We start from the raw sequence: 19,191 nt of genomic DNA, 5'->3' as shown, positions 1-19,191 counted from the left end.
CCAGCATAGCCAGACCGTTGTAAATAGTGAACGACAATATATTATTGATGACTAAATTCTCCGTTATGTGCATCTATTGTATTTATTAAACTAATGGGAAACGCTACGAACTTATGCACCAACTCAATCCAATAAGCACCACGAGATGTACTGCTATTGGAAGAGCTTCAGTGTCCGCATCATCGAGGTAGTAGGTGGCGGCCAATTCGAAGTCCTACAAGTGACAGAGCGTGGATACCTGGACGTTATCTCGTCAACTGCAAGCAGCGTGTTCGCGAGAACTGCCGGAACATCTAACACATAGATGTTACTACACTGCCGGCCGCGGTGGTCTAGCGGTTCTAGGCACTCAGTCCGGAACCGCGCGACTGCTACGGTTGCAGGTTCGAATCCTGCCTCGGGCATGGATGTGTGTGATGTCCTTAGGTTAGGTAGGTTTAAGTAGTTCTAAGTTCTAGGGGACTGATGACCACAGATGTTAAGTCCCATAGTGCTCAGAGCCATTTGAACCATTTGTTACTACACCGCAATAATAATTGAACTGTGTGTTTAGGTACGACCGCCATCGCAGAGCTAGAGAACTACGATGTTTACGTAGATAGGATTCACGTAACAAGAGCTAATGGCTAATCTCTGTCTTTCTCGCTCGGTAGACATTTTGCTGAATGCACAACTTGTGCCTGGCGATTGGTGCCGGTATAGCCACGTGTGTTCATATACGCCACCATGCATAAGCTATGCTGCATAGCTACGTCATCTTCTCTGCTTTATGCCTCCACTTTTCTACTATGCGGCCAAACAGTGGGAACAGCTCAGTGTAGCGTCTTTGTGCCGCTCTTCCACTGCATTCAGTGAACCCATACATGAGGTGCATTTCGGCCACCTCTTCATCCGTAAACCTACCCGCAGTACTGCTGTATATCACTTCTAACGCACAACTAACGCTGTCATAAAACAAAATCCTAGAAAGAACCGAACTGTGCTGGATGCAAATACGAGGACAACGATTTAAGGAGGGCATTACTGTTGTTAACAGCGAATTGAAGCAAGTCACACAGCGCATACCGCCGACATGTGCACTGACACGCACTATTTTCAATGTAATGTAGATACAAAGTCAATTGGGGCGAGAAACGAAACGAAATGCAATAATTCAGTAACGAGCTACCAGAGGCGTTGCGTCTCTTGTATCAAAAACTCAGCATGAATGTATGTTAACCAGGGACCTAAAAATGACAGAGAAGATCCGTTCCCGGCACAGCCTCAGTGGTCCACAACCCCACGACAGCTACTGCAATCAACTTCACCCCAGGGTTATTGTGTGGTTCGGCCCCCGGTGGAACCCCCCCCCCCCCCACCCACCCAGGGAACGTCACACACCAGACGAGTGTAACCCCTATGTTTGGTGGGAGAGTAATGGTGGTGTACGCGTACGCGGAGAACTTATTTGCGCAGCAATCGCCAACATAGTGTAACTGAGGCGGAATAAAGGGAACCAGCCAGCATTCGCCAAGACAGATGGAAAACCGCCTAAAAACCATCCACAGACTGGCTGGCTCAACGGACCTCGACACGAGTCCGCCAGGAGGATTCGTGCCAGGGACCAGGCGCTCCTTCCCACTCCAGAAAGCAATGCGTTAGACAGCTCGGCTAACCGGGCGGGTCAAAACTCAGCAAGTATCCCACAACATCTAAAAGTTTGTTGGTGGAGCTCTGGTTCACCCCATTCTGTCATTAAGTGATGTGACTTATCCAATTATTGAGCCCATGTGTGTCTGCAACTTACTCTTCCATGAGGAACTAACTTTGGCGATATTCAGCCAGTCGACTCCACTGATCTTCCACAGATCTTTGTCCCATTGGTTTGTTGGACCCCATTTAAGCACTGCCTCTGTCCATCGGTGATCATTTCTTCTGGGAACATGGACAGCCCATTGCAATTTCGCCAATTTCATATATACAGAGTTTTATAACATTATACAAACTTCGATGGTTGTAGAGGCTGTCTTGAGAAACCATCTGAGGATAGGAACCAGTGTCTGGAAACATCATCCAACGACACTACAGAGCGTCGAACTTATAGGTGCTGGCGCCTGCCACTAGGCCACCCTTCGGCAGCAAATGTCACTTTCTACGTCGATTCACCATAGTCAAGCGTCTCGAAATTTTGGTTATTGTTCAGTGATCGCGATTAAACGCCACGATCGACAATGGAGGAGATGCAGCTAGCTGCTGCACAAGACAGACCTTGTCTCCTGTGAAAGCGATGTTCTGTTGCCTCACTGGATGACTTTTCCAGATAAGGGTTCCTATCGTCACTTTATTCCTCATACCCTCTACAACCACTCGAAGTGTGTCGGTATCGTTTAGTAATATTTGCCGCTATTTAAATTCACTGTAGATTCTCAGTACCTAGAAAATACAGCGAGTATTGATATCACCATAAATTGCCTAAAGTACTCCGTCTTTAGGCCACAAGTGGCCCATAGGGGCCACCCGACCGCCGTGTCATCCTCAGCTAAGGATGTGGATAGGAGGGGCGTGTGTTCAGCACACCGCACTCGCGGTCGTTATTATGGTTTTCTTTGACCGGAGCCGCTACTATTCGGTCGATGAGCTCCTCAATTGGCATCACGATGCTGAGTGCACCCAGAAAAATGGCAATAGCGCATGGTGGCCCGGATAGCCACCCATCCATGTGCCGGCCACCCCCGACAGCGCTTAACTTCGGTGATCTCACGGGTACCGGTGCATCCACCGCGACAAGGCCGTTTGCCACAAATTGCATAAAGTGAGACTAATTTAACTGCCAGCCAGCACTTCACCTTTTTAACCATGGTTGGGCGCTACCTAAAGGGTGGCAAGAATGTACATTGTTAATTACTGTGTACATTATCAAATTTAATTGAGCCAGAAACAGCAGTCGTGTTGAAATAGCAGCGAAAACTGAGGATTACCACCAAATTCATAATCGTGGGATTATTTATTTTCCAGTAGGATACCTTCGAAAAAGTCCATCAACGGTATATCTGACCGCAATAATTGTTTCTCTCGTTGTATGCTTCCACAGAATAGAGAAATTGCTTATCAAAAGAAACCTTTCAAAAGAAACATTTGTAGTACGACTCCTCGTTCTAAAAATTGTATCTGCAACAATATCAAATAAAAATTAAATTTTGTTTTATTTTTACAGTACCGTGTCTACCGTGCATGTTATGTATTCGCCAAATATAATATTCCTCAAAACACAGTAGTTTACTGGAAATTCTCTCTCTCTCTCTCTCGTTTATCCCTTTGATCATTGTCGGCTTTACGCTGCACTGAGACCACTATTATGACCACTGATACATTCATAAAATTGACATTCCATTAACTGAATGAATATTTCCCCGAAAGGCAAAGTGGAGGGCTTGATTTGAGTGAAATAAAAGCCTAACACATACGAAATGCGATGAATATACAAAGCGAATATGTTGGAATCTCGTTACATTACTGTTGACGTTTGTCGTTCCTTCAATCCTTAAACATACTTTTGTGGTTCTGGCAATATATTAGTGCTACTCATCAAATAATACAGTAGACTGTAATTTAGTTGAAATGTGAAAGAGTAGTTCCGGACAGTAAAAGAAAAATATCACTGTTATTTTATCAATATTAGCTGTTGTTTAACTCCATGGCTGTTATGCGAGTAAGGTATGTAGACAGAGGAGACAAACAGCCGCAACCACAAATACTTTATGAAAAAGCTTTATTTTTATGGCTATAAACAATTTCTGGCTGCCATGCCCATCGTCAGAAGCTACGCTCGTTTTACTACAGTGTCATATTTGTCAGTTGCATTTCATTCGAATCTGCAAGGCATAAGAGTATTTGCTTACTTAACGACACTTTAAACGCCCTTTGAATGGCTAAAACAGTGCAGAACAATACGATAATATTGTGCAGCTGGTAAAATAATTGAAAGAGTTGTATGCATTTAAACTGTTACGGTGAGTATCGTATGGCCTTATTTTCCTCCAACAATTCTGGAAATATGCTCGCGTACATCACACAGATAACTGTGTCACATAACACTTCACAAAATGTTCCATGTCAGTTGCTCCTTTACAGATGTGTTTTACATGTAAAATTTTATTTATAATGCAAATAGTACATATTTCATCAGTATTTCCTTCACTTTCAGACTAGTAGCTGTAACTATTATGAGTAACGTATTTTATGTTGGTTAGCATCTGCGTCACAAGCAAGCTTTTGAAGTATATTTTGTCCTGGGCAGCAAGTCGGGTACTGAACTGTAGATGCGTGCAGGCAAAATGATTATGTATACTGACACGCGTAGTCCACTCCACCGATCAGTCACGACTGCGCAGAAAACATCAGGCAGTAAATGAAGTAATGTGTTTGCAAAAAGACTGTTAGAGACAGAGAAAGCAACTTACACACTGGACATACAGAGCCGTGTGGCTAGGGCCAACCGTCGGGTAGACCGTTAACCTGGTGCAAGTCTTTCGAGTTGATGCCTTTCGGCGACTTGCGTGTCAGTGGGGATGAAATGATGATGATAAGGACAACACAACACCCAGTCCCTGGGCAGAGAAAATCTCCGACCCAGCTGGGAATCGAACTCGGGCGGATAGGTATGATATTCCGTCACGCTGAGCACTTTTTTTTTTAAATCTCATTTTTATCGTTCTTGGTCGCTGTATTTGTTCGGGGCGGACGTCCCGCGAAGTTTGTTTGAGGTCTTGGGTGAATGGGTGATCCATACACTCCGTGTTTTTTTACTACAGAAGGCAACTAACCTTGTGACCGAACATGCCGAGCTGTCGCGCCGGCTTTTGTTCGTTCGATTTGTTCGGGGCGGACGTCCCATGACGCTTGTTCAAGTTCGTCGTTGATCCATTAACTCAGTTTTTTCATTTCAGAGGGCAGATAACCCTCTGACCGAACACGCTGAGCTACCGAGGTTCTACATTGTTCGTTGAATTTGTTTGGGGCGGACGTTCAATGATACCCGTTCAAGTTTCTCGTTGATCCGTTCACTCAGTTTCTTTATTACAGAGGGCAACTGGATATCTGCAAATGAATGTGCCGGTCGGTGTGGCCGAGCGCTTGTAAGCGATTCAGTCCGGAACCGCGGAACTGGTACGGTCGCAGGTTCGAATCTTGCCTCGGGTATAGATGTGTGTGATGTCCTTAGGTTAGTAAGGTTTAAGTAGTTCTAAGTTCTAGGGGACTGATGACCTCAGATGTTAAGTCCCGTAGAACTCAGAGCCATTTGAACCATTCTCTATAATCATCTGTACTAGACAACATTTTTCTGTATTTAGAGCAAGATCCCGTTCATCACACCAAACAGAAATTCGATACTGTAGTACTTCCTTGTGTTATTCAGAAATACGATGCAAAGTTCCTTCGGAAATGCAGGTTCGTATTTATCAGCCGACACCGAGCAAGAGACTTTCAAGCAAAATGCCTCCCCTGTGCAGGGAATGCACATATTGTATGTACGAGTACAGGTTGTAGGCAAGGAAGTTTTTGTCTGGACGTGAGTCGTGCTCGGATAGCCAGATGGTAAGGCGACCACTCACAATAAGTGAGAAATCCGGGTTCGAGTCCCCAAACAGCACAAAAAAAAAGTTCAAATGTGTGTGAAATCTTATGGGACTTAACTGCTAAGGTCATAAGTCCCTAAGCTTACACACTATTTAACCTAAATTATCCTAAGGACAAACACACACACCCATGCCCGAGGGAGTACTCGAACCTCCGCCGGGACCAGCCGCACAGTCCATGACTGCAGCGCCTTAGCCGGCCGGAGTGGCCGAGCGGTTCTAGGCGCTACAGTCTGGAACCGCACGACCGCCAAGGTCGCAGGTTCGAATCCTGCCTCGGGCATGGATGTGTGTGATGTCCTTAGGTTGGTTAGGTTTAAATAGTTCTAAGTTCTAGGGGACTGATGACCTCAGACGTTAAGTCCCATAGTGCTCAGAGCCATTTTTGCAGCGCCCTAGACCGCTCGGCTAATCCCGCGAGGCCCCATACAGCACACATTTTCCCTGTCGTCGTTCCATTATACAGCTGATGGTTGTCCATACTGGCAACTGCGAATACATTTCATGTATTAAACAGAAATTCTGCCCAATTCGTCATGTATCCTTCTATAGTCCCTCAACAAAGACGCTTTCTTGCACACTACAGCGTCATCGGCAAACAGTCGCAGATTGCTGCTCACCCTTGTATGTATACAGAGAATAACAGCGGGCCTACAACACTTCCCTGAGGCACTCCTGACGAATACTTTGTCTAAGATGAAGCCTCGCCAGCTAGGACAACGTAGCGGTTTGTATGACTTAACAACTCCTCAAGCCACTCACGTGTATGGTAATCCATTCCATATGCTCGAACTTTCGTTAAAAGTTTGCAATGAGGAGCTCTGTCCAACCCTTTTCGGACACCTTAATATATGGTATCTGCCTGTTGCCCTTCACCCTTGGTCCACAGTATATCGTGCCACAAAAGCGAAAGCTGAGTTTCTCACGAGTGCCGCTATCTAAATGCGTGTCGATTTGTGGACACAAGCTTTTCTGCCTCAGGAAAATTTGTCGTATTCCAACTTTTAAACTCTACAATAATAATATTGGTCTGTAGTTTTTCGGGTCCGTTTTATTGCCGCGTGGGATTAGCCGAGCGGTCTGAGGCGCTGCGGTCATGGACTGTGCGGCTGATCCTGGCGGAGGTTCGAGTCCTCCCTCGACACTTTCCGACACTTCTGCGTTATTTTTCGTGTGAGAGTGTTAACAAAAAACTGATACCATTTGTTTCGGGACAGTCGATCATCTTTTGTGACAAGTGAACTTATTGCAAACGTTAATTACAGAAGGAAAGATAAATGTCGGCAGAAAATGTTCAAATGTGTGTGAAATCTTATGGGACTTAACTGCTAAGGTCATCAGTCCCTAAGCTTACACACTATTTAACCTAAATTATCCTAAGGACAAACACACACACCCATGCCCGAGGGAAGACTCGAACCTCCGCCGGGACCAGCCGCACAGTCCATGACTGCAGAGCCTTTGACCGCTCGGCTAATCACGCGCGGCATTGTCGGTACATTGTTACACAGCCGGTCGCTGTGGCCGAGCTGTTCTAGGCGCTTCAGTCTGGAACCACACGGCTGCTGCTGTCGCAGGTTCCAATCCTGCCTCGGGCATGGATGTGTGTGATGTCCTTAGGTTAGTTACATTTAAGTAGTTCCAAGTCTAGGAGACTGATGACCTCAGATGTTAAGTCCCATAGTGCTCAGAGCCATTTGAACCATTTGAACCATCTGAACATTGTTACAGAATTATCAGTCCGTTTCCCTCATACATCTCTGAGGTTGTTGAACGAAATTGTTACTGGTAAGTTTCATTATCACAAGTTTTGTACACGAAGTGTCACCAGGATTCTGGCGATGCGAAAGGAGATGAATTTCACACTCACATTGTGACAGTGGATAAACATGGGCTGCATATGTCAGCGTGTACACAGAAAGAACAGTTAATGGAATGGGGCCAAACTAGCTCGATACATAAACTGTTAAGTGCTCTCAAACGTTTTCTGCACGAAAAGGGATGACATCTGCTAAATGATGGTTTTCAGGGTACGCAAACGAGTTGTTGTTTCCATTTTGTACACGATATCTCGACGACCGCTGTGTTAACTATTGCTGGTCCTGCGCGGCTATGCATGGCTGTATTTACACTCAGCCCTTATTCGGCCTCTGATGCTCATTTAATTTTGAGAGCCTACAGTGTTATTGCGTGATACATACATTCCCTCAGGTTTTTCAGCTCTGGTGGGCATGAAGTTCGGCGAGTTAATAGGCAGAGAGCCTTGTTTAAATTGAAATCTCCGTCCCTGTTAATTTCGTTTTCAGACATTTTTATTTTGATGGACTCTTAATTACGCTGTCACGGAAACTTGCTGTTTTCACCGCGATACTGCTCTCATCGTATTTTATTTCATGATTACACCCTAGGCAGTGCTCAGCGACAACTGATTTACTTTTTTTTTTTTAATCGGGTTTATCACTAACGTTTCTTGCACCTACAACTTACCTGACTAAACACAATCAAGCGTATAATGTCTTTGTTACTTGGCGTTTAAATAGTCCTGCAATTATAATGGTTAGCAGCGTACTAAATTTTCTTTTTTCCGTTCACTTGTGATACAGAAGCTAGAAAATGGTCAGAGTTCACGTTTGCACTATTGTTAGTACTCTAGAAGTCTTACATAACTATTTAGTATTTTTGCAGTGACTGAGTGTGACTGTCGGGTTCTTAGTAGAATATTTCATACATCATGAGCGAAAACTCAAATTATATGTTGTAATATTCTACAATACTTATTATTTTCTTTCATAAATTGGTTTTCGGCTGTTAGCCTTCATGAGGAACAAAGATAAATCTGTGTGGCTGTGAAATATTTGTAGAATCAAAGATTTCCACTAGTGCATCTACAGATTATGTTAGTTGGTTTCCAAAGATGACAATAATTATTTTTTGATTTAGGGCTAAAACGAGGTGAATGCTTTTAATGAAAATGTGATGGAAAACTACTGAACATAAAAGTGACACATTAAACAACGAAGTACATAATAAATTACTACACTTCTTCTGAGAGAAAAATAAATAGAGCAATAAACTTTCGTGACATGTTCCACGTGATTAGCTGAACAAAATAATCTTGACTTTAACAGATCCAATAATAGAAAGAGGTAAGACATCCAAGTGAGATTGTGCAGGTAAGTGAAGCAGCTGTGATTACTCAAAGTAAAATATTTGAACAGGGGAAAGGAAACTATAATAACTGAAATAAGGGATAATGGGTCACGTTTGTAGGAGGGAAACCTGCAAATTGTCTGGCTCGGATTATGAGCTCTGTCTACAGTTAGAAGTGGCAGTAAGGGAACTGTATCTGACCATTTACTACCAAGCTTGGGCAAATATTTATTAATCTCCATTATTTCAAGGTAGTTCATCTTCCTCTCTTTATTGGCGTGATGTGAGACTTTATATTGTACCTTGTTACTATGGCCTTCTTTAAGCAGGTTGTCTGCAAAAGTAGAGTCATCTTTTCTAAATTTCCAACTTCTATCATGTTTCTTCAAGTGGGTACATTTTGTTCAGCCAGACTGGCCTATATAACGTTTGCCAAAATTACTGGTGATTTTATATCTCCTGCTCTTCTCTAAAGCTGAAGTGCTGTAGCATTCGGAAAAAACTGAGCAGTAGTGCTGTGGACATAAACGATGGTTTAAAGTTCCAGGATTTGAGCTTTGTGACGACATTCACTACACATGTGTGGCTGTGAAATATTTGAAGAATCAAAGATTTTCAGCTAGTGCATCTACAGATTACATTAGTTGGTTTCCAAAGATAACAATAATTATTTTTTGATTTAGGGCAGGATAAAGAGGAGAGGAGACATGTTTTTAAATTAATGGTTCAAATGGCTCTGAGCAGCATGGGACTTAAGTTCTAAGCTCATCAGTCCCCTAGAACTTAGAACTACTTAAACCTAACTAACCTAAGGACATCACACACATCCATGCCCGAGACAGGATTTGATCCTGCGACCGCAGCGGTCGTGTGGTTCCAGACTGTAGCGCCTAGAACCGCTCGGCCAACCCGGCCGGCTTTTAAATTAATATTATAGAATATTACACCAGTGACGTGTGTGAGTTTTCATCCATAATTAACACTTTTATTTTGTCGAAAGAACACATTTTAAAAATCATTCCCACTACCAACAGTCATAGCGCTACGAACATTCAAGTGCAACAGGACTTTCTGAGACGTGCCGTTGGAAAGTTAAGCGTTTGGAAAAAGCTTGAAACATGAGTACGTAGAGTAAGTTATGAGAAGTTTAGTCAGAGAGACTTAGTGAGCTGATGAGAGGAACGTGCAAAGTACCATGCCGAGCGGTAGCTGTAATGCTGCTGTTCAGGAATACGTAACGCGAGCGGGGTGGGTGCGCGGGGTCTGCGAGTGGTGTGAGGAGAACACTGATGCACGAGAAGATAGAGAGAGTGGGGAGGGCAGGGAGATGGCTCCTAGGCGAACACGCGGACAGCCCTGCCGCCGGGACTTACCCTGCGCCTCTGGGTCGTGGACAGGCAGGATCAGCGGCGGGGCCGCCGGGAACGGGTATTCGACAAGTCGGTAAACGTCGCCTGCGAAACACAACCAATGCTGTATCAGCTCCTCTGCCGGCTACCGCTGAGCGCTACCAAGCGTAGCGTGGCCTCACTGCAGTACCGCGGCGCAGCCGGTTTCATTGAGGTGTCTCTGTGTGTGTGTGCCCACTTGCCGGTTAGTGTGCTCACTGTCGTGTGGGTAAACTGATTTGCCGTTTCCGTTGAGACATCTATAAAAGAATATAAACACAATAGATATTCAGGGTTCAATTCGAGGGTCACTCCAAAAGAAATGCACACTATTTTTTCAAAAATCCATCTTTTATTCTACATGTTTGAAAGTTTTACAGTGTGTAGATACATACTTCAGGAACAATATTTTCATTTCTCCACATAATTTCCCTCCCTCTCAACTGCCTTACGCCATCTTGGAACCAGAGCCTGTACACCTTCACGGTAAAATTCTGGACCAACCTGTTGGAGCCACTGTTTGGCAGCGTACACAAGGGAGTCATCATCTTCAAACCTTGTTCCACGAAGAGAGTCTTTGAGTTTCCCAAAGAGATGATAGTCACATGGAGCCAGGTCAGGACTGTAAGGCGGGTGTTTCAGTGTTGTCCATCCGAGTTTTGTGATCGCTTCCGTGGTTTTTTGACTGACATGTGGCCGTGCATTGTCATGCAACAGCAAAACATCCTGCTTTTGCCGATGTGGTCGAACACGACTCAGTCGAGCTAGTAGTTTCTTCAGCGTCGTCACATATGTACCAGAATTTATGGTGGTTCCACTTGGCATGATGTCCACAAGCAAGAGTCCTTCGGAATCGAAAATCACCGTAGCCATAACTTTTCCAGCAGAAGGTGAGGTTTTGAATTTTTTTCTTGGGTGAATTTGCATGATGCCACTCCATTGACTACCTCTTCGTCTCCGGTGAAAAATGATGGAGCCGTGTTTCATCATTTGTCACAATTCTTCCAAGAAATTCATCTCCACCACTCTCGTACTGCTACAAAAGTTCGCTGCATACCGTTTTTCTTGTTTCTTCGTGAGCCACTGTCAACATCCTAGGAACCCACCTGGCACAAACCTTTTTAACGCCAACACTTTCAGTATTCTGCAAACCCTTCCTTCCCCTATCCCAACGTAGCGTGCCAATTCGTTCACTGTGATGTGTCTGTCAGCAGTCACCAATTTGTTAACTCTCTGCACATTGTCTGGAGTGTGTGCAGTGCGAAGCCTGCCGCTGCGAGGACAATCCTCAATATTGCCGTGCTCGCTTTCATCACGTAACCTGCTTGCCCACCGACTAACTGTACTGCGATCGACAGCAGCATCTCCATACACCTTTTTAAACCTCTTGTGGATGTTTCCCACTGTCTCGTTTTCACAGTACAGGAATTCTATGACAGCACGTTGCTTCTGACGAACGTCAAGTGTAGCAACCATCTTGAAGACATGCTGTCACAGCGCCACTCACGGGAACAGGTTGAACTAAGTTTGAAAACAAGAGGGAAGGATGTATCTACACACTGTAAAACTCTCATGCATGCAGAATGAAAACTGTATTTTTACAAAAATAGTGTGCATTTCTTTTGGAGTGAAACTCGTATCTCAGTCGCTAAAAACGAAACCATTATACACTGATCAGCCAGAAGATAAATAAATGTCGTGAACTAGGGCCTACCGTCGGGCAGACCGATCAGTGGGTGCAAGTCTTTCGCTTTGACGCCACTTCGGCTACTTGCGTGTCGATGGGGTTGAAATGATGATGATTAGGACAACACAAGGCCTAGTCACCGAGCGAAGAAAATCTCCGACCCAGCAGGGAATCGAACCCGGGCCCTTAGGATTGACATTCTGTCACGCTGGCCACTTTTCTTTGTCGTTGATCGTTGTGTTTTGTCGTTGCGGACGTCACATGGCATGCGTTCAAGTTCATTTGTTGATTTTTCCATTCAGTTTTTATTATAGAGTCCAACCAGTTCTCTGACCGAACACGCTCAGCTACCATGCCAGCTTAATGATGATGATTAGAACAACACAACACCAAGTCCCTGAGCGGAGAAAATCTCTGACCCAGCCGGGAATCGAACCTGGGCCCTTAAAATTTCCGGTTACACAAATTGTTCCCAATATTCTTCTTTGTGTGCCTTTGTCCAACGGTTTCGCATGGTTAAGGCCGGATTTGACATGGTTAATTGAAGGAGTGGCCGGTTGACCTTCCTGTCGCCACCCCGGTACGCGGATGTTGATGATGATGAAATGATGAGGAAAACACCAACACCCAGTACCTGGGCAGAGAAAATCTCCAACCCGGCCGGGAATCGAACCTGGGACCCCGTGATACAGAGGCAGCAACGCTAGCCACTAGACCACGAGCTGCGGACACCACTGAGCTACCGGGGGTGGACAGACAGAAGATTATGACAACTGATCTACTACTGATGTAAACCCGTCCAGGAATTACTGCCAGCGAGACCCACGCGGGGTGCACGTAGTATCAGTGAGCGTGCTGTCCGTGTATAGAATGGGGAAGGTGAGTGATTTATCTGACTCTGACCGAGAGCAGATTGTGATGGCCCGGAGGCTCGGCACGAGCATTTCCGAAATGGTGTGACTTGTGTATTCGAGGAGTACTGTGGTGAGTTTCTTCAACACATGTCGAAAACCAAAGTAAAATCACGTCCAGACGTCGTGGGGTGGGGCGGCCACCCATCTTACAGATGTCGGACGTAGTACGAGGTGCATTCAAGTTCTAAGGCCTCCGATTTTTTTTCTCCGGACTGGAAAGAGATAGAAACATGTGCATTGTTTTAAAATGAGGCCGCGTTCATTGTCAATACGTCCTAGAGATGGCAGCACCGTACGGCAGATGGAATTTTACCGCCAGCGGCGAGAATGAGAACTGTTTTAAATACTTAAAATGGCGACGTTTTCCTTACTCGAACAGTGTGCAATCATTCGTCTTCTGAATTTGCGTGGTGTGAAACCAATTGAAATTCATCGACAGTTGAAGGAGACATGTGGTGATGGAGTTATGGATGTGTCGAAAGTGCGTTCGTCGGTGCTACAGTTTAATGATGGCATAACATCATCTGACAACAAACCGAAACAACCTCAGGCTCGCACAAGCCGGTCTGACGACATGATCGAGAAAGTGGAGAGAATTGTTTTGGGGGATCGCCGAATGACTGTTGAACAGGTCGCCTCCAGAGTTGGCATTTCTGTGGGTTCTGTGCACACATTCCTGCATGACGACCTGAAAATGCGAAAAGTGTCATCCAGGTGGGTGCCACGAATGCTGACGGACGACCACATGGCTGCCCGTGTGGCATGTTGCCAAGCAATGTTGACGCACAACGACAGCATGAATGGGACTTTCTTTTCGTCGGTGGTGACAATGGATGAGACGTGGATGCCATTTTTCAATCCAGAAACAAAGCGCCAGTCAGCTCAATGGAGGCACACAGATTCACCGCCACCAAAAAACTTTCGTGTAACCACCAGTGCTGAAAAAATGATGGTGTCCATGTTCTGGGACAGCGAGGGCATAATCCTTACCCATTGCGTTCCAAAGGGCACTACGGTAACAGGTGCATCCTACGAAAATGTTTTGAAGAACAAATTCCTTCCTGCACTGCAACAAAAACGTCCGGGAAGGGCTGCGCGTATGCTGTTTCACCAAGACAACGCACGCGCACATCGAGCTAACGTTACGCAACAGTTTCTTCGTGATAGCAACTTTGAAGTGATTCCTCATGCTCCCTACTCACCTGACCTGGCTCCTAGTGACTTTTGGCTTTTTCCAACAATGAAAGACACTCTCCGTGGCCGCACATTCACCAGCCATGCTGCTATTGCGCCAGCGATTTTCCAGTGGTCAAAACAGACTCCTAAAGAAGCCTTCGCCGCTGCCATGGAATCATGGCGTCAGCGTTGTGAAAAATGTGTACGTCTGCAGGGCGATTACGTCCAGAAGTAACGGCAGTTTCATCGATTTCGGGTGAATAGTTAATTAGAAAAAAAAATCGGAGGCCTTAGAACTTGAATGCACCTCGTAGGCTGGGCAAACTGGTAATACAGAACAGGTGGCAAACTGTGGCGGAACTAATATCAGACTTCAACACTGGGCATAATACAAGTGTGTCTGAGCACACAGTGCACCGGGCAATCCTAACGATGGGCCTGCGCAGCCGTCGACCAATGCATGTGCCAATGTTATCATCACGACATCGGGGACTATGACTGAAATGGGCACGTGACCATCGGCACTGGACGTTGGCGCAGTGGCAGAGCGTAGCATGGTCTGATGAATCCCGATACCTTCTTCATCATGCCGATGGAAGGATGCGAATCATTCGTCTTCCAGGAGATCTGTTCCTTGACACCTGCACTGCGGGAAGGAGACAATACGGTGGCAGCTTCGTTATGCCCTGGGGAACAGTAACGTGGGAATTCATGGGTCCAGTGGAGCTCGTGCAAGGCACCATGAGGCCAAGGTGTACCGTACATTGGTTGCAGACCAGGTACACCCCCTTTCATGACGATCATGTTTCCCGTCAGCAGTGGCATTTTTCAACAACATAGTGCGCCCTCTAATGAGGCCAGGAGTGTGGTATGAGAAACTCAGTGGCGAGTTCCAGTTGATGCGTCCTCCAAACTCGCCAGATCTGAACCTGATCGAACACGTCTGGGATACGATTGAACGATCAGAGTTCATCGACCCTTTCCGCGGAATTTACGGGAATTAGGTGACTAGTGTCCGCAGATGTGGCGCCAACTCCTTCCAGCAACCTACCAAAGCCTCTTTGCTTCGATGCCACCACGCGTCGCCGCTGTTATCCGTGCCAAAGGTGGACATACCGCCTATTAAGTAGGTAGTCATAATGTTCCAGCTGATCAGTGTACGATCATTTTGTTACCTGTCCGTCCGTCTGTCTTACTGGCCAGTTGTTCAAAAGAATCTTTGTCAGAATGAGTAGATGAATCAGGTTGAAATTAATGCCCCATATCAAGGGCAACGATCCCTTAGTGGCGTCAGAAAACGAAGCTTCTAAGTCAGTGTACTCAAAGGATATAGCTATATTGACACAAATTTTGATATAAGGCAAAACCGTTGAGCATTACCAAAGGCCAAAATAAAAAAAAACTGTTAATTTGTAATTATATCACATGGAAAAAAAGTTATTTGTTTTCAGACTGTCTGTCTGTCTGTTCGTCTGTTAACTCTCCTTTTTTCTCAGGAACGGGCACACGCATCAAGTTGAAATTTAGGTCCACGTGGTAGTGTAAAAAAACCTAAACTTCCAATTCAGTTCAACCAAAAGGAACGGTCATTTATGTCACATATTTTGCTACTTGCAAACTCACTGAATAAAATCTAGATGGTACTCCCACTTGACGTAGAATCATGAAATTTCGCAAGAAGAAAGGTTTCGATGTGCAAGTAAGGAAAAACAATCAGAAAATTGTTAATTTGTAATTATATAACATGAACAGAATGTTCCTTTGGTCTTTTGTTATTTTTCTTAAAACTTGAAATTAAAACATTCTCGAAAGACTTGTACACAGCCCGTGGTTAGCGTTGTTACCTCTGGATCATGGGGTCCCGGGTTCAATTCCCGGCCGGGTCCATCCAGAGACTCCGTGCTTGTATTGTCCACATCACTTCACCATCGTTAGGGAAAATTGCGAGAGTGGACAGTGAAAACATTGGGAATTGGTACAGCCGCTGAGAGCTCCACAAAGCAAAATCATCACCATTTGAAAGTCTTGGAATCCCTATGACCGATATATCGCCAGTGTCAATGTCGATATCAAACAAAGATCGTCGAGATCCTCGATTCCTGGAATGTATGAACTGTCTATATACATAATTAAGTTTGTACGGAACAATCAGTGCGTGAGTCGTAATCGCACCTCGCCAGTCTATTTCACCTGCTGACAAGGGGACCGCACCTACTTATCATCACCAATTTCATCCAGATTAATCATACACGCAGAGCTTGGCCAGAAATTAAAGTGATGGAAGTGGGAGCTGCAGATGCAATGCGTTTAGAAGACATAGCATTTCTGGCGCGGTTCGTTTAACTTACAGGCAGCAGTTGGCGCAGAGTAAAGATTGGAGAAGGGTAATTCTAAGGTCGTGAGGTAAAGCCCCTAAACGGAAACTTTTTCATTTGTTTTATTTTCTAATTTTACGTTACTTACAGTTAAAATAAACCCATATAGTACTCAATATATTGTATTTATTAATGTTTTCATTTTGTTTGTTGTGGTCTTCATTCCTGGTTTGATACAGGTCTCCATGCTGTTCTATCCCGTGCAAGCCTCTTCATCTCCGAACAAGTACTGCTACACTACTGGCCATTAAAATTGATACACCACGAAGATGACGTGCTACAGATGCGAAATTTAACCGACAGGAAGAAGATGCTGTGATATGCAAATGATTAGCTTTTCAGAGCATTCACACAAGGTTGGCGCCGACGCAATCAGAATGCTCTGACGGAGACACGAACGGCGCACCCGCTTCCCCCTCCACCTCGCCCGCCGGCTCCTCTGGACCCAGCCTCCCGCGGCCAGGTGGTGGGGGGCACACCGCAGGTATAAAGGGACCGGCATCCGCAAAGTCTCGGCACTTCGCCAGAAGATGATGAGTATGTCACTCGTCGAAACGTCGCTGTTTGAAGACACCGCCACCCGGCTGGAAGCCCGAGAACTCTTCGCCACCTACAACGTGCTGACATGAGGAAAGTTTCCAACCGATTTCTCATACACAAACAGCAGCTGACCGGTGTTGCCTGGTGAAACGTTGTTGTGATGCCTCGTGTAAGGAGGAGAAATGCGTAACATCACGTTTCCGACTTCGATAAAGGCCGGACTGTAGCCTATCGCGATTGCGGTTTATCGTATCGCGACATTGCTGCTCGCGTTGGTCGAGATCCAACGACTGTTAGCAGAATATGGAATCTGTGGGTTCAGGAGGGTAATACGGAACGCCGTGCTCGATCCCAACGGCCTCGTATTACTAGCATACTGGCGTATCACCCGGCGTGATGGTATAGGGTGCCACTGGTTACACGTCTCGGTCACCTCTTGTTCGATTTGACGGCACTTTGAACAGGGGACGTTACATTTCAGGTGTGTTACGACCCGTGGCTCTACCCTTCATTCGATCCCTGCGAAACCCTTCATTTCAGCAGGATAATTCACGACCGCATGTTGCAGGTCCTGTACGGGCCTTTCTGGTTACAGAAAACGTCTGGTCAATGGTGGCCGAGCAACTGGCTCGTCACAATACGCCAGTCACTACTCTTGATGAACTGTGGTATCGTGTTGAAGCTGCATGGGGAGCTGTACCCGTACATGCCATCCAAGCTCTGTTTGACACAATGCCCAGGTGTATAAAGGCTGTTATTACGGCCAGAGGTGGTTGTTCTGGGTACTGATTTCTCAGGATCTATGCACCCAAATTGCGTGAAAATGTAATCACATGTCAGTTCTAGTATAATATATTTGTCCAATGAATAGCCGTTTATCATCTACATTTCTTCTTGGTGTAGCAATTTTAATGACCAGTAGTGTACTCACACCCTTCTGAGTCTTCTTACTGTATTCATCTCTTGGTTTCCCTGTAGGATTTTTACCCCACAGACTTCCCTCGAATACTAACTTAGTGATCCCCTGATGTCTCAGGAAGCGTCCTATCAACCGATTCCTTCTTCGTGTTTGGTTGAGCCGCAAATTTATTTTCTCCCCAATCTATGCAGTACTTTTTATTTATTACGTGATCTACCCCCTGATCTTCAGCATTCTTGTGCAGCACCACATTTCATTTCAAAGACTTCTACTATCTTCTTGTCTAAACATGTGCCACTTACATACTTGCTACACTTCATACAAATACTTTCAGAAAAGACTTCCTAATAAATAAATTCACTTTCGACGCTTATAAATTTCTATTCTCAGAAACGCTTTTTTTGCCATTACCAGCCTACATTTTATATCCTCTCTACTTCGACCATCATCGGTTATTTTGCTGCCTAAATAGCAAAACTCACGTGTTACTTCAAGTGCCTCGTTCCGTAGTCTAATTTCCTCGACATCACCTGATTTAATTCTACATTCCCTTACCCTTATTTAGCTTTTATTGATATTCATCTTATATCCACCTTTCAAGACACTGTCCATTCCGCTCGACTGCTCTTCCAAGTCCTTCACTGTCTCTGACAGAATTACAATGTCATAAGCAAACCTCAAATATTTTATTTCTCCTTCCTGAACTTTAATTCGTACTCTAAATTCTTCTTTGATTTCCTGTACTGCTTTCTGAAGATACGGACTGAATGACATCGGGGACAGGCTGCAACCCTGTCTCACTCCCGTCTGAACCACTGCTTCCCTTCATGCCCCGCGACTCTTGTAACTGCCTTCTAGTCTCTGTGCGAGCTATAAACAACCTTCCCTTCTAGTACCCCTGCTACCTTCAGAATTTCAAAGAAAGTATTCCAGTCAACATTGTTAAAAGGTTTCTTTAAGTTTACAAATGCTATTAACGTAGGTTTGCCTTTTCTAACATATCTTCTAAGATAAGTCGTAGGGGGTGTATTGCCCCGCGTCTTACTACATATCTCGCGAATCCAAAATGATCTTCCCGGAGGTCGTTTTCTACAAGCTTTTCCTTTCTGCTGTAAGAAATTCGTGTTATAGTTATGCAACCATAACTTATTAAACCGATAGTTCGGTAGTACTTACACCAGTCAGCAGCCTCTTTCTTTGTAGTTGGAATTATTACAGTCTTCTTGAAGTCTGAGGGTATTTCGTCTATCTCATACTTATTGTACACCAGATGGAAGAGTTTTATCACGGGAAAATTTAATATAGCAAATAAATTTCGAAGGACGAATTTTATTTACTGCCTCCACGAGGACTCTGGAAATAACTTTCCAAGAAGGGATTGGCATTAAAGCATAAAATCCCTACCTGGAAATTTTAAATGCAATCCC

At 44.9% G+C, this 19,191-nt stretch overlaps 1 protein-coding gene across 1 annotated transcript in view; it reads right to left on the bottom strand.

Moving 5' to 3' along the window:
• Positions 1 to 9,337: 9,337 nt before the first annotated feature.
• LOC124623019 overlaps positions 9,338 to 19,191 on the bottom strand; it is a 383,721-nt gene continuing 373,867 nt past the window's right edge. The window contains exons 3-4 of the mRNA XM_047148810.1: positions 10,139 to 10,219; positions 9,338 to 9,351 (exon numbers count right to left, since the gene is read on the bottom strand). Coding sequence (XP_047004766.1) covers positions 9,338 to 9,351; positions 10,139 to 10,219 — 95 coding nt within the window. The remainder of the gene's footprint in view (positions 9,352 to 10,138; positions 10,220 to 19,191) is intronic.

Source organism: Schistocerca americana, chromosome 7, assembly GCF_021461395.2.
Source record: "Schistocerca americana isolate TAMUIC-IGC-003095 chromosome 7, iqSchAmer2.1, whole genome shotgun sequence".
NCBI lineage: Eukaryota > Metazoa > Arthropoda > Insecta > Orthoptera > Acrididae > Schistocerca > Schistocerca americana.
Note: the sequence above shows the minus strand (reverse complement) of the source record. Positions and strands in the feature narration are given on the sequence as shown.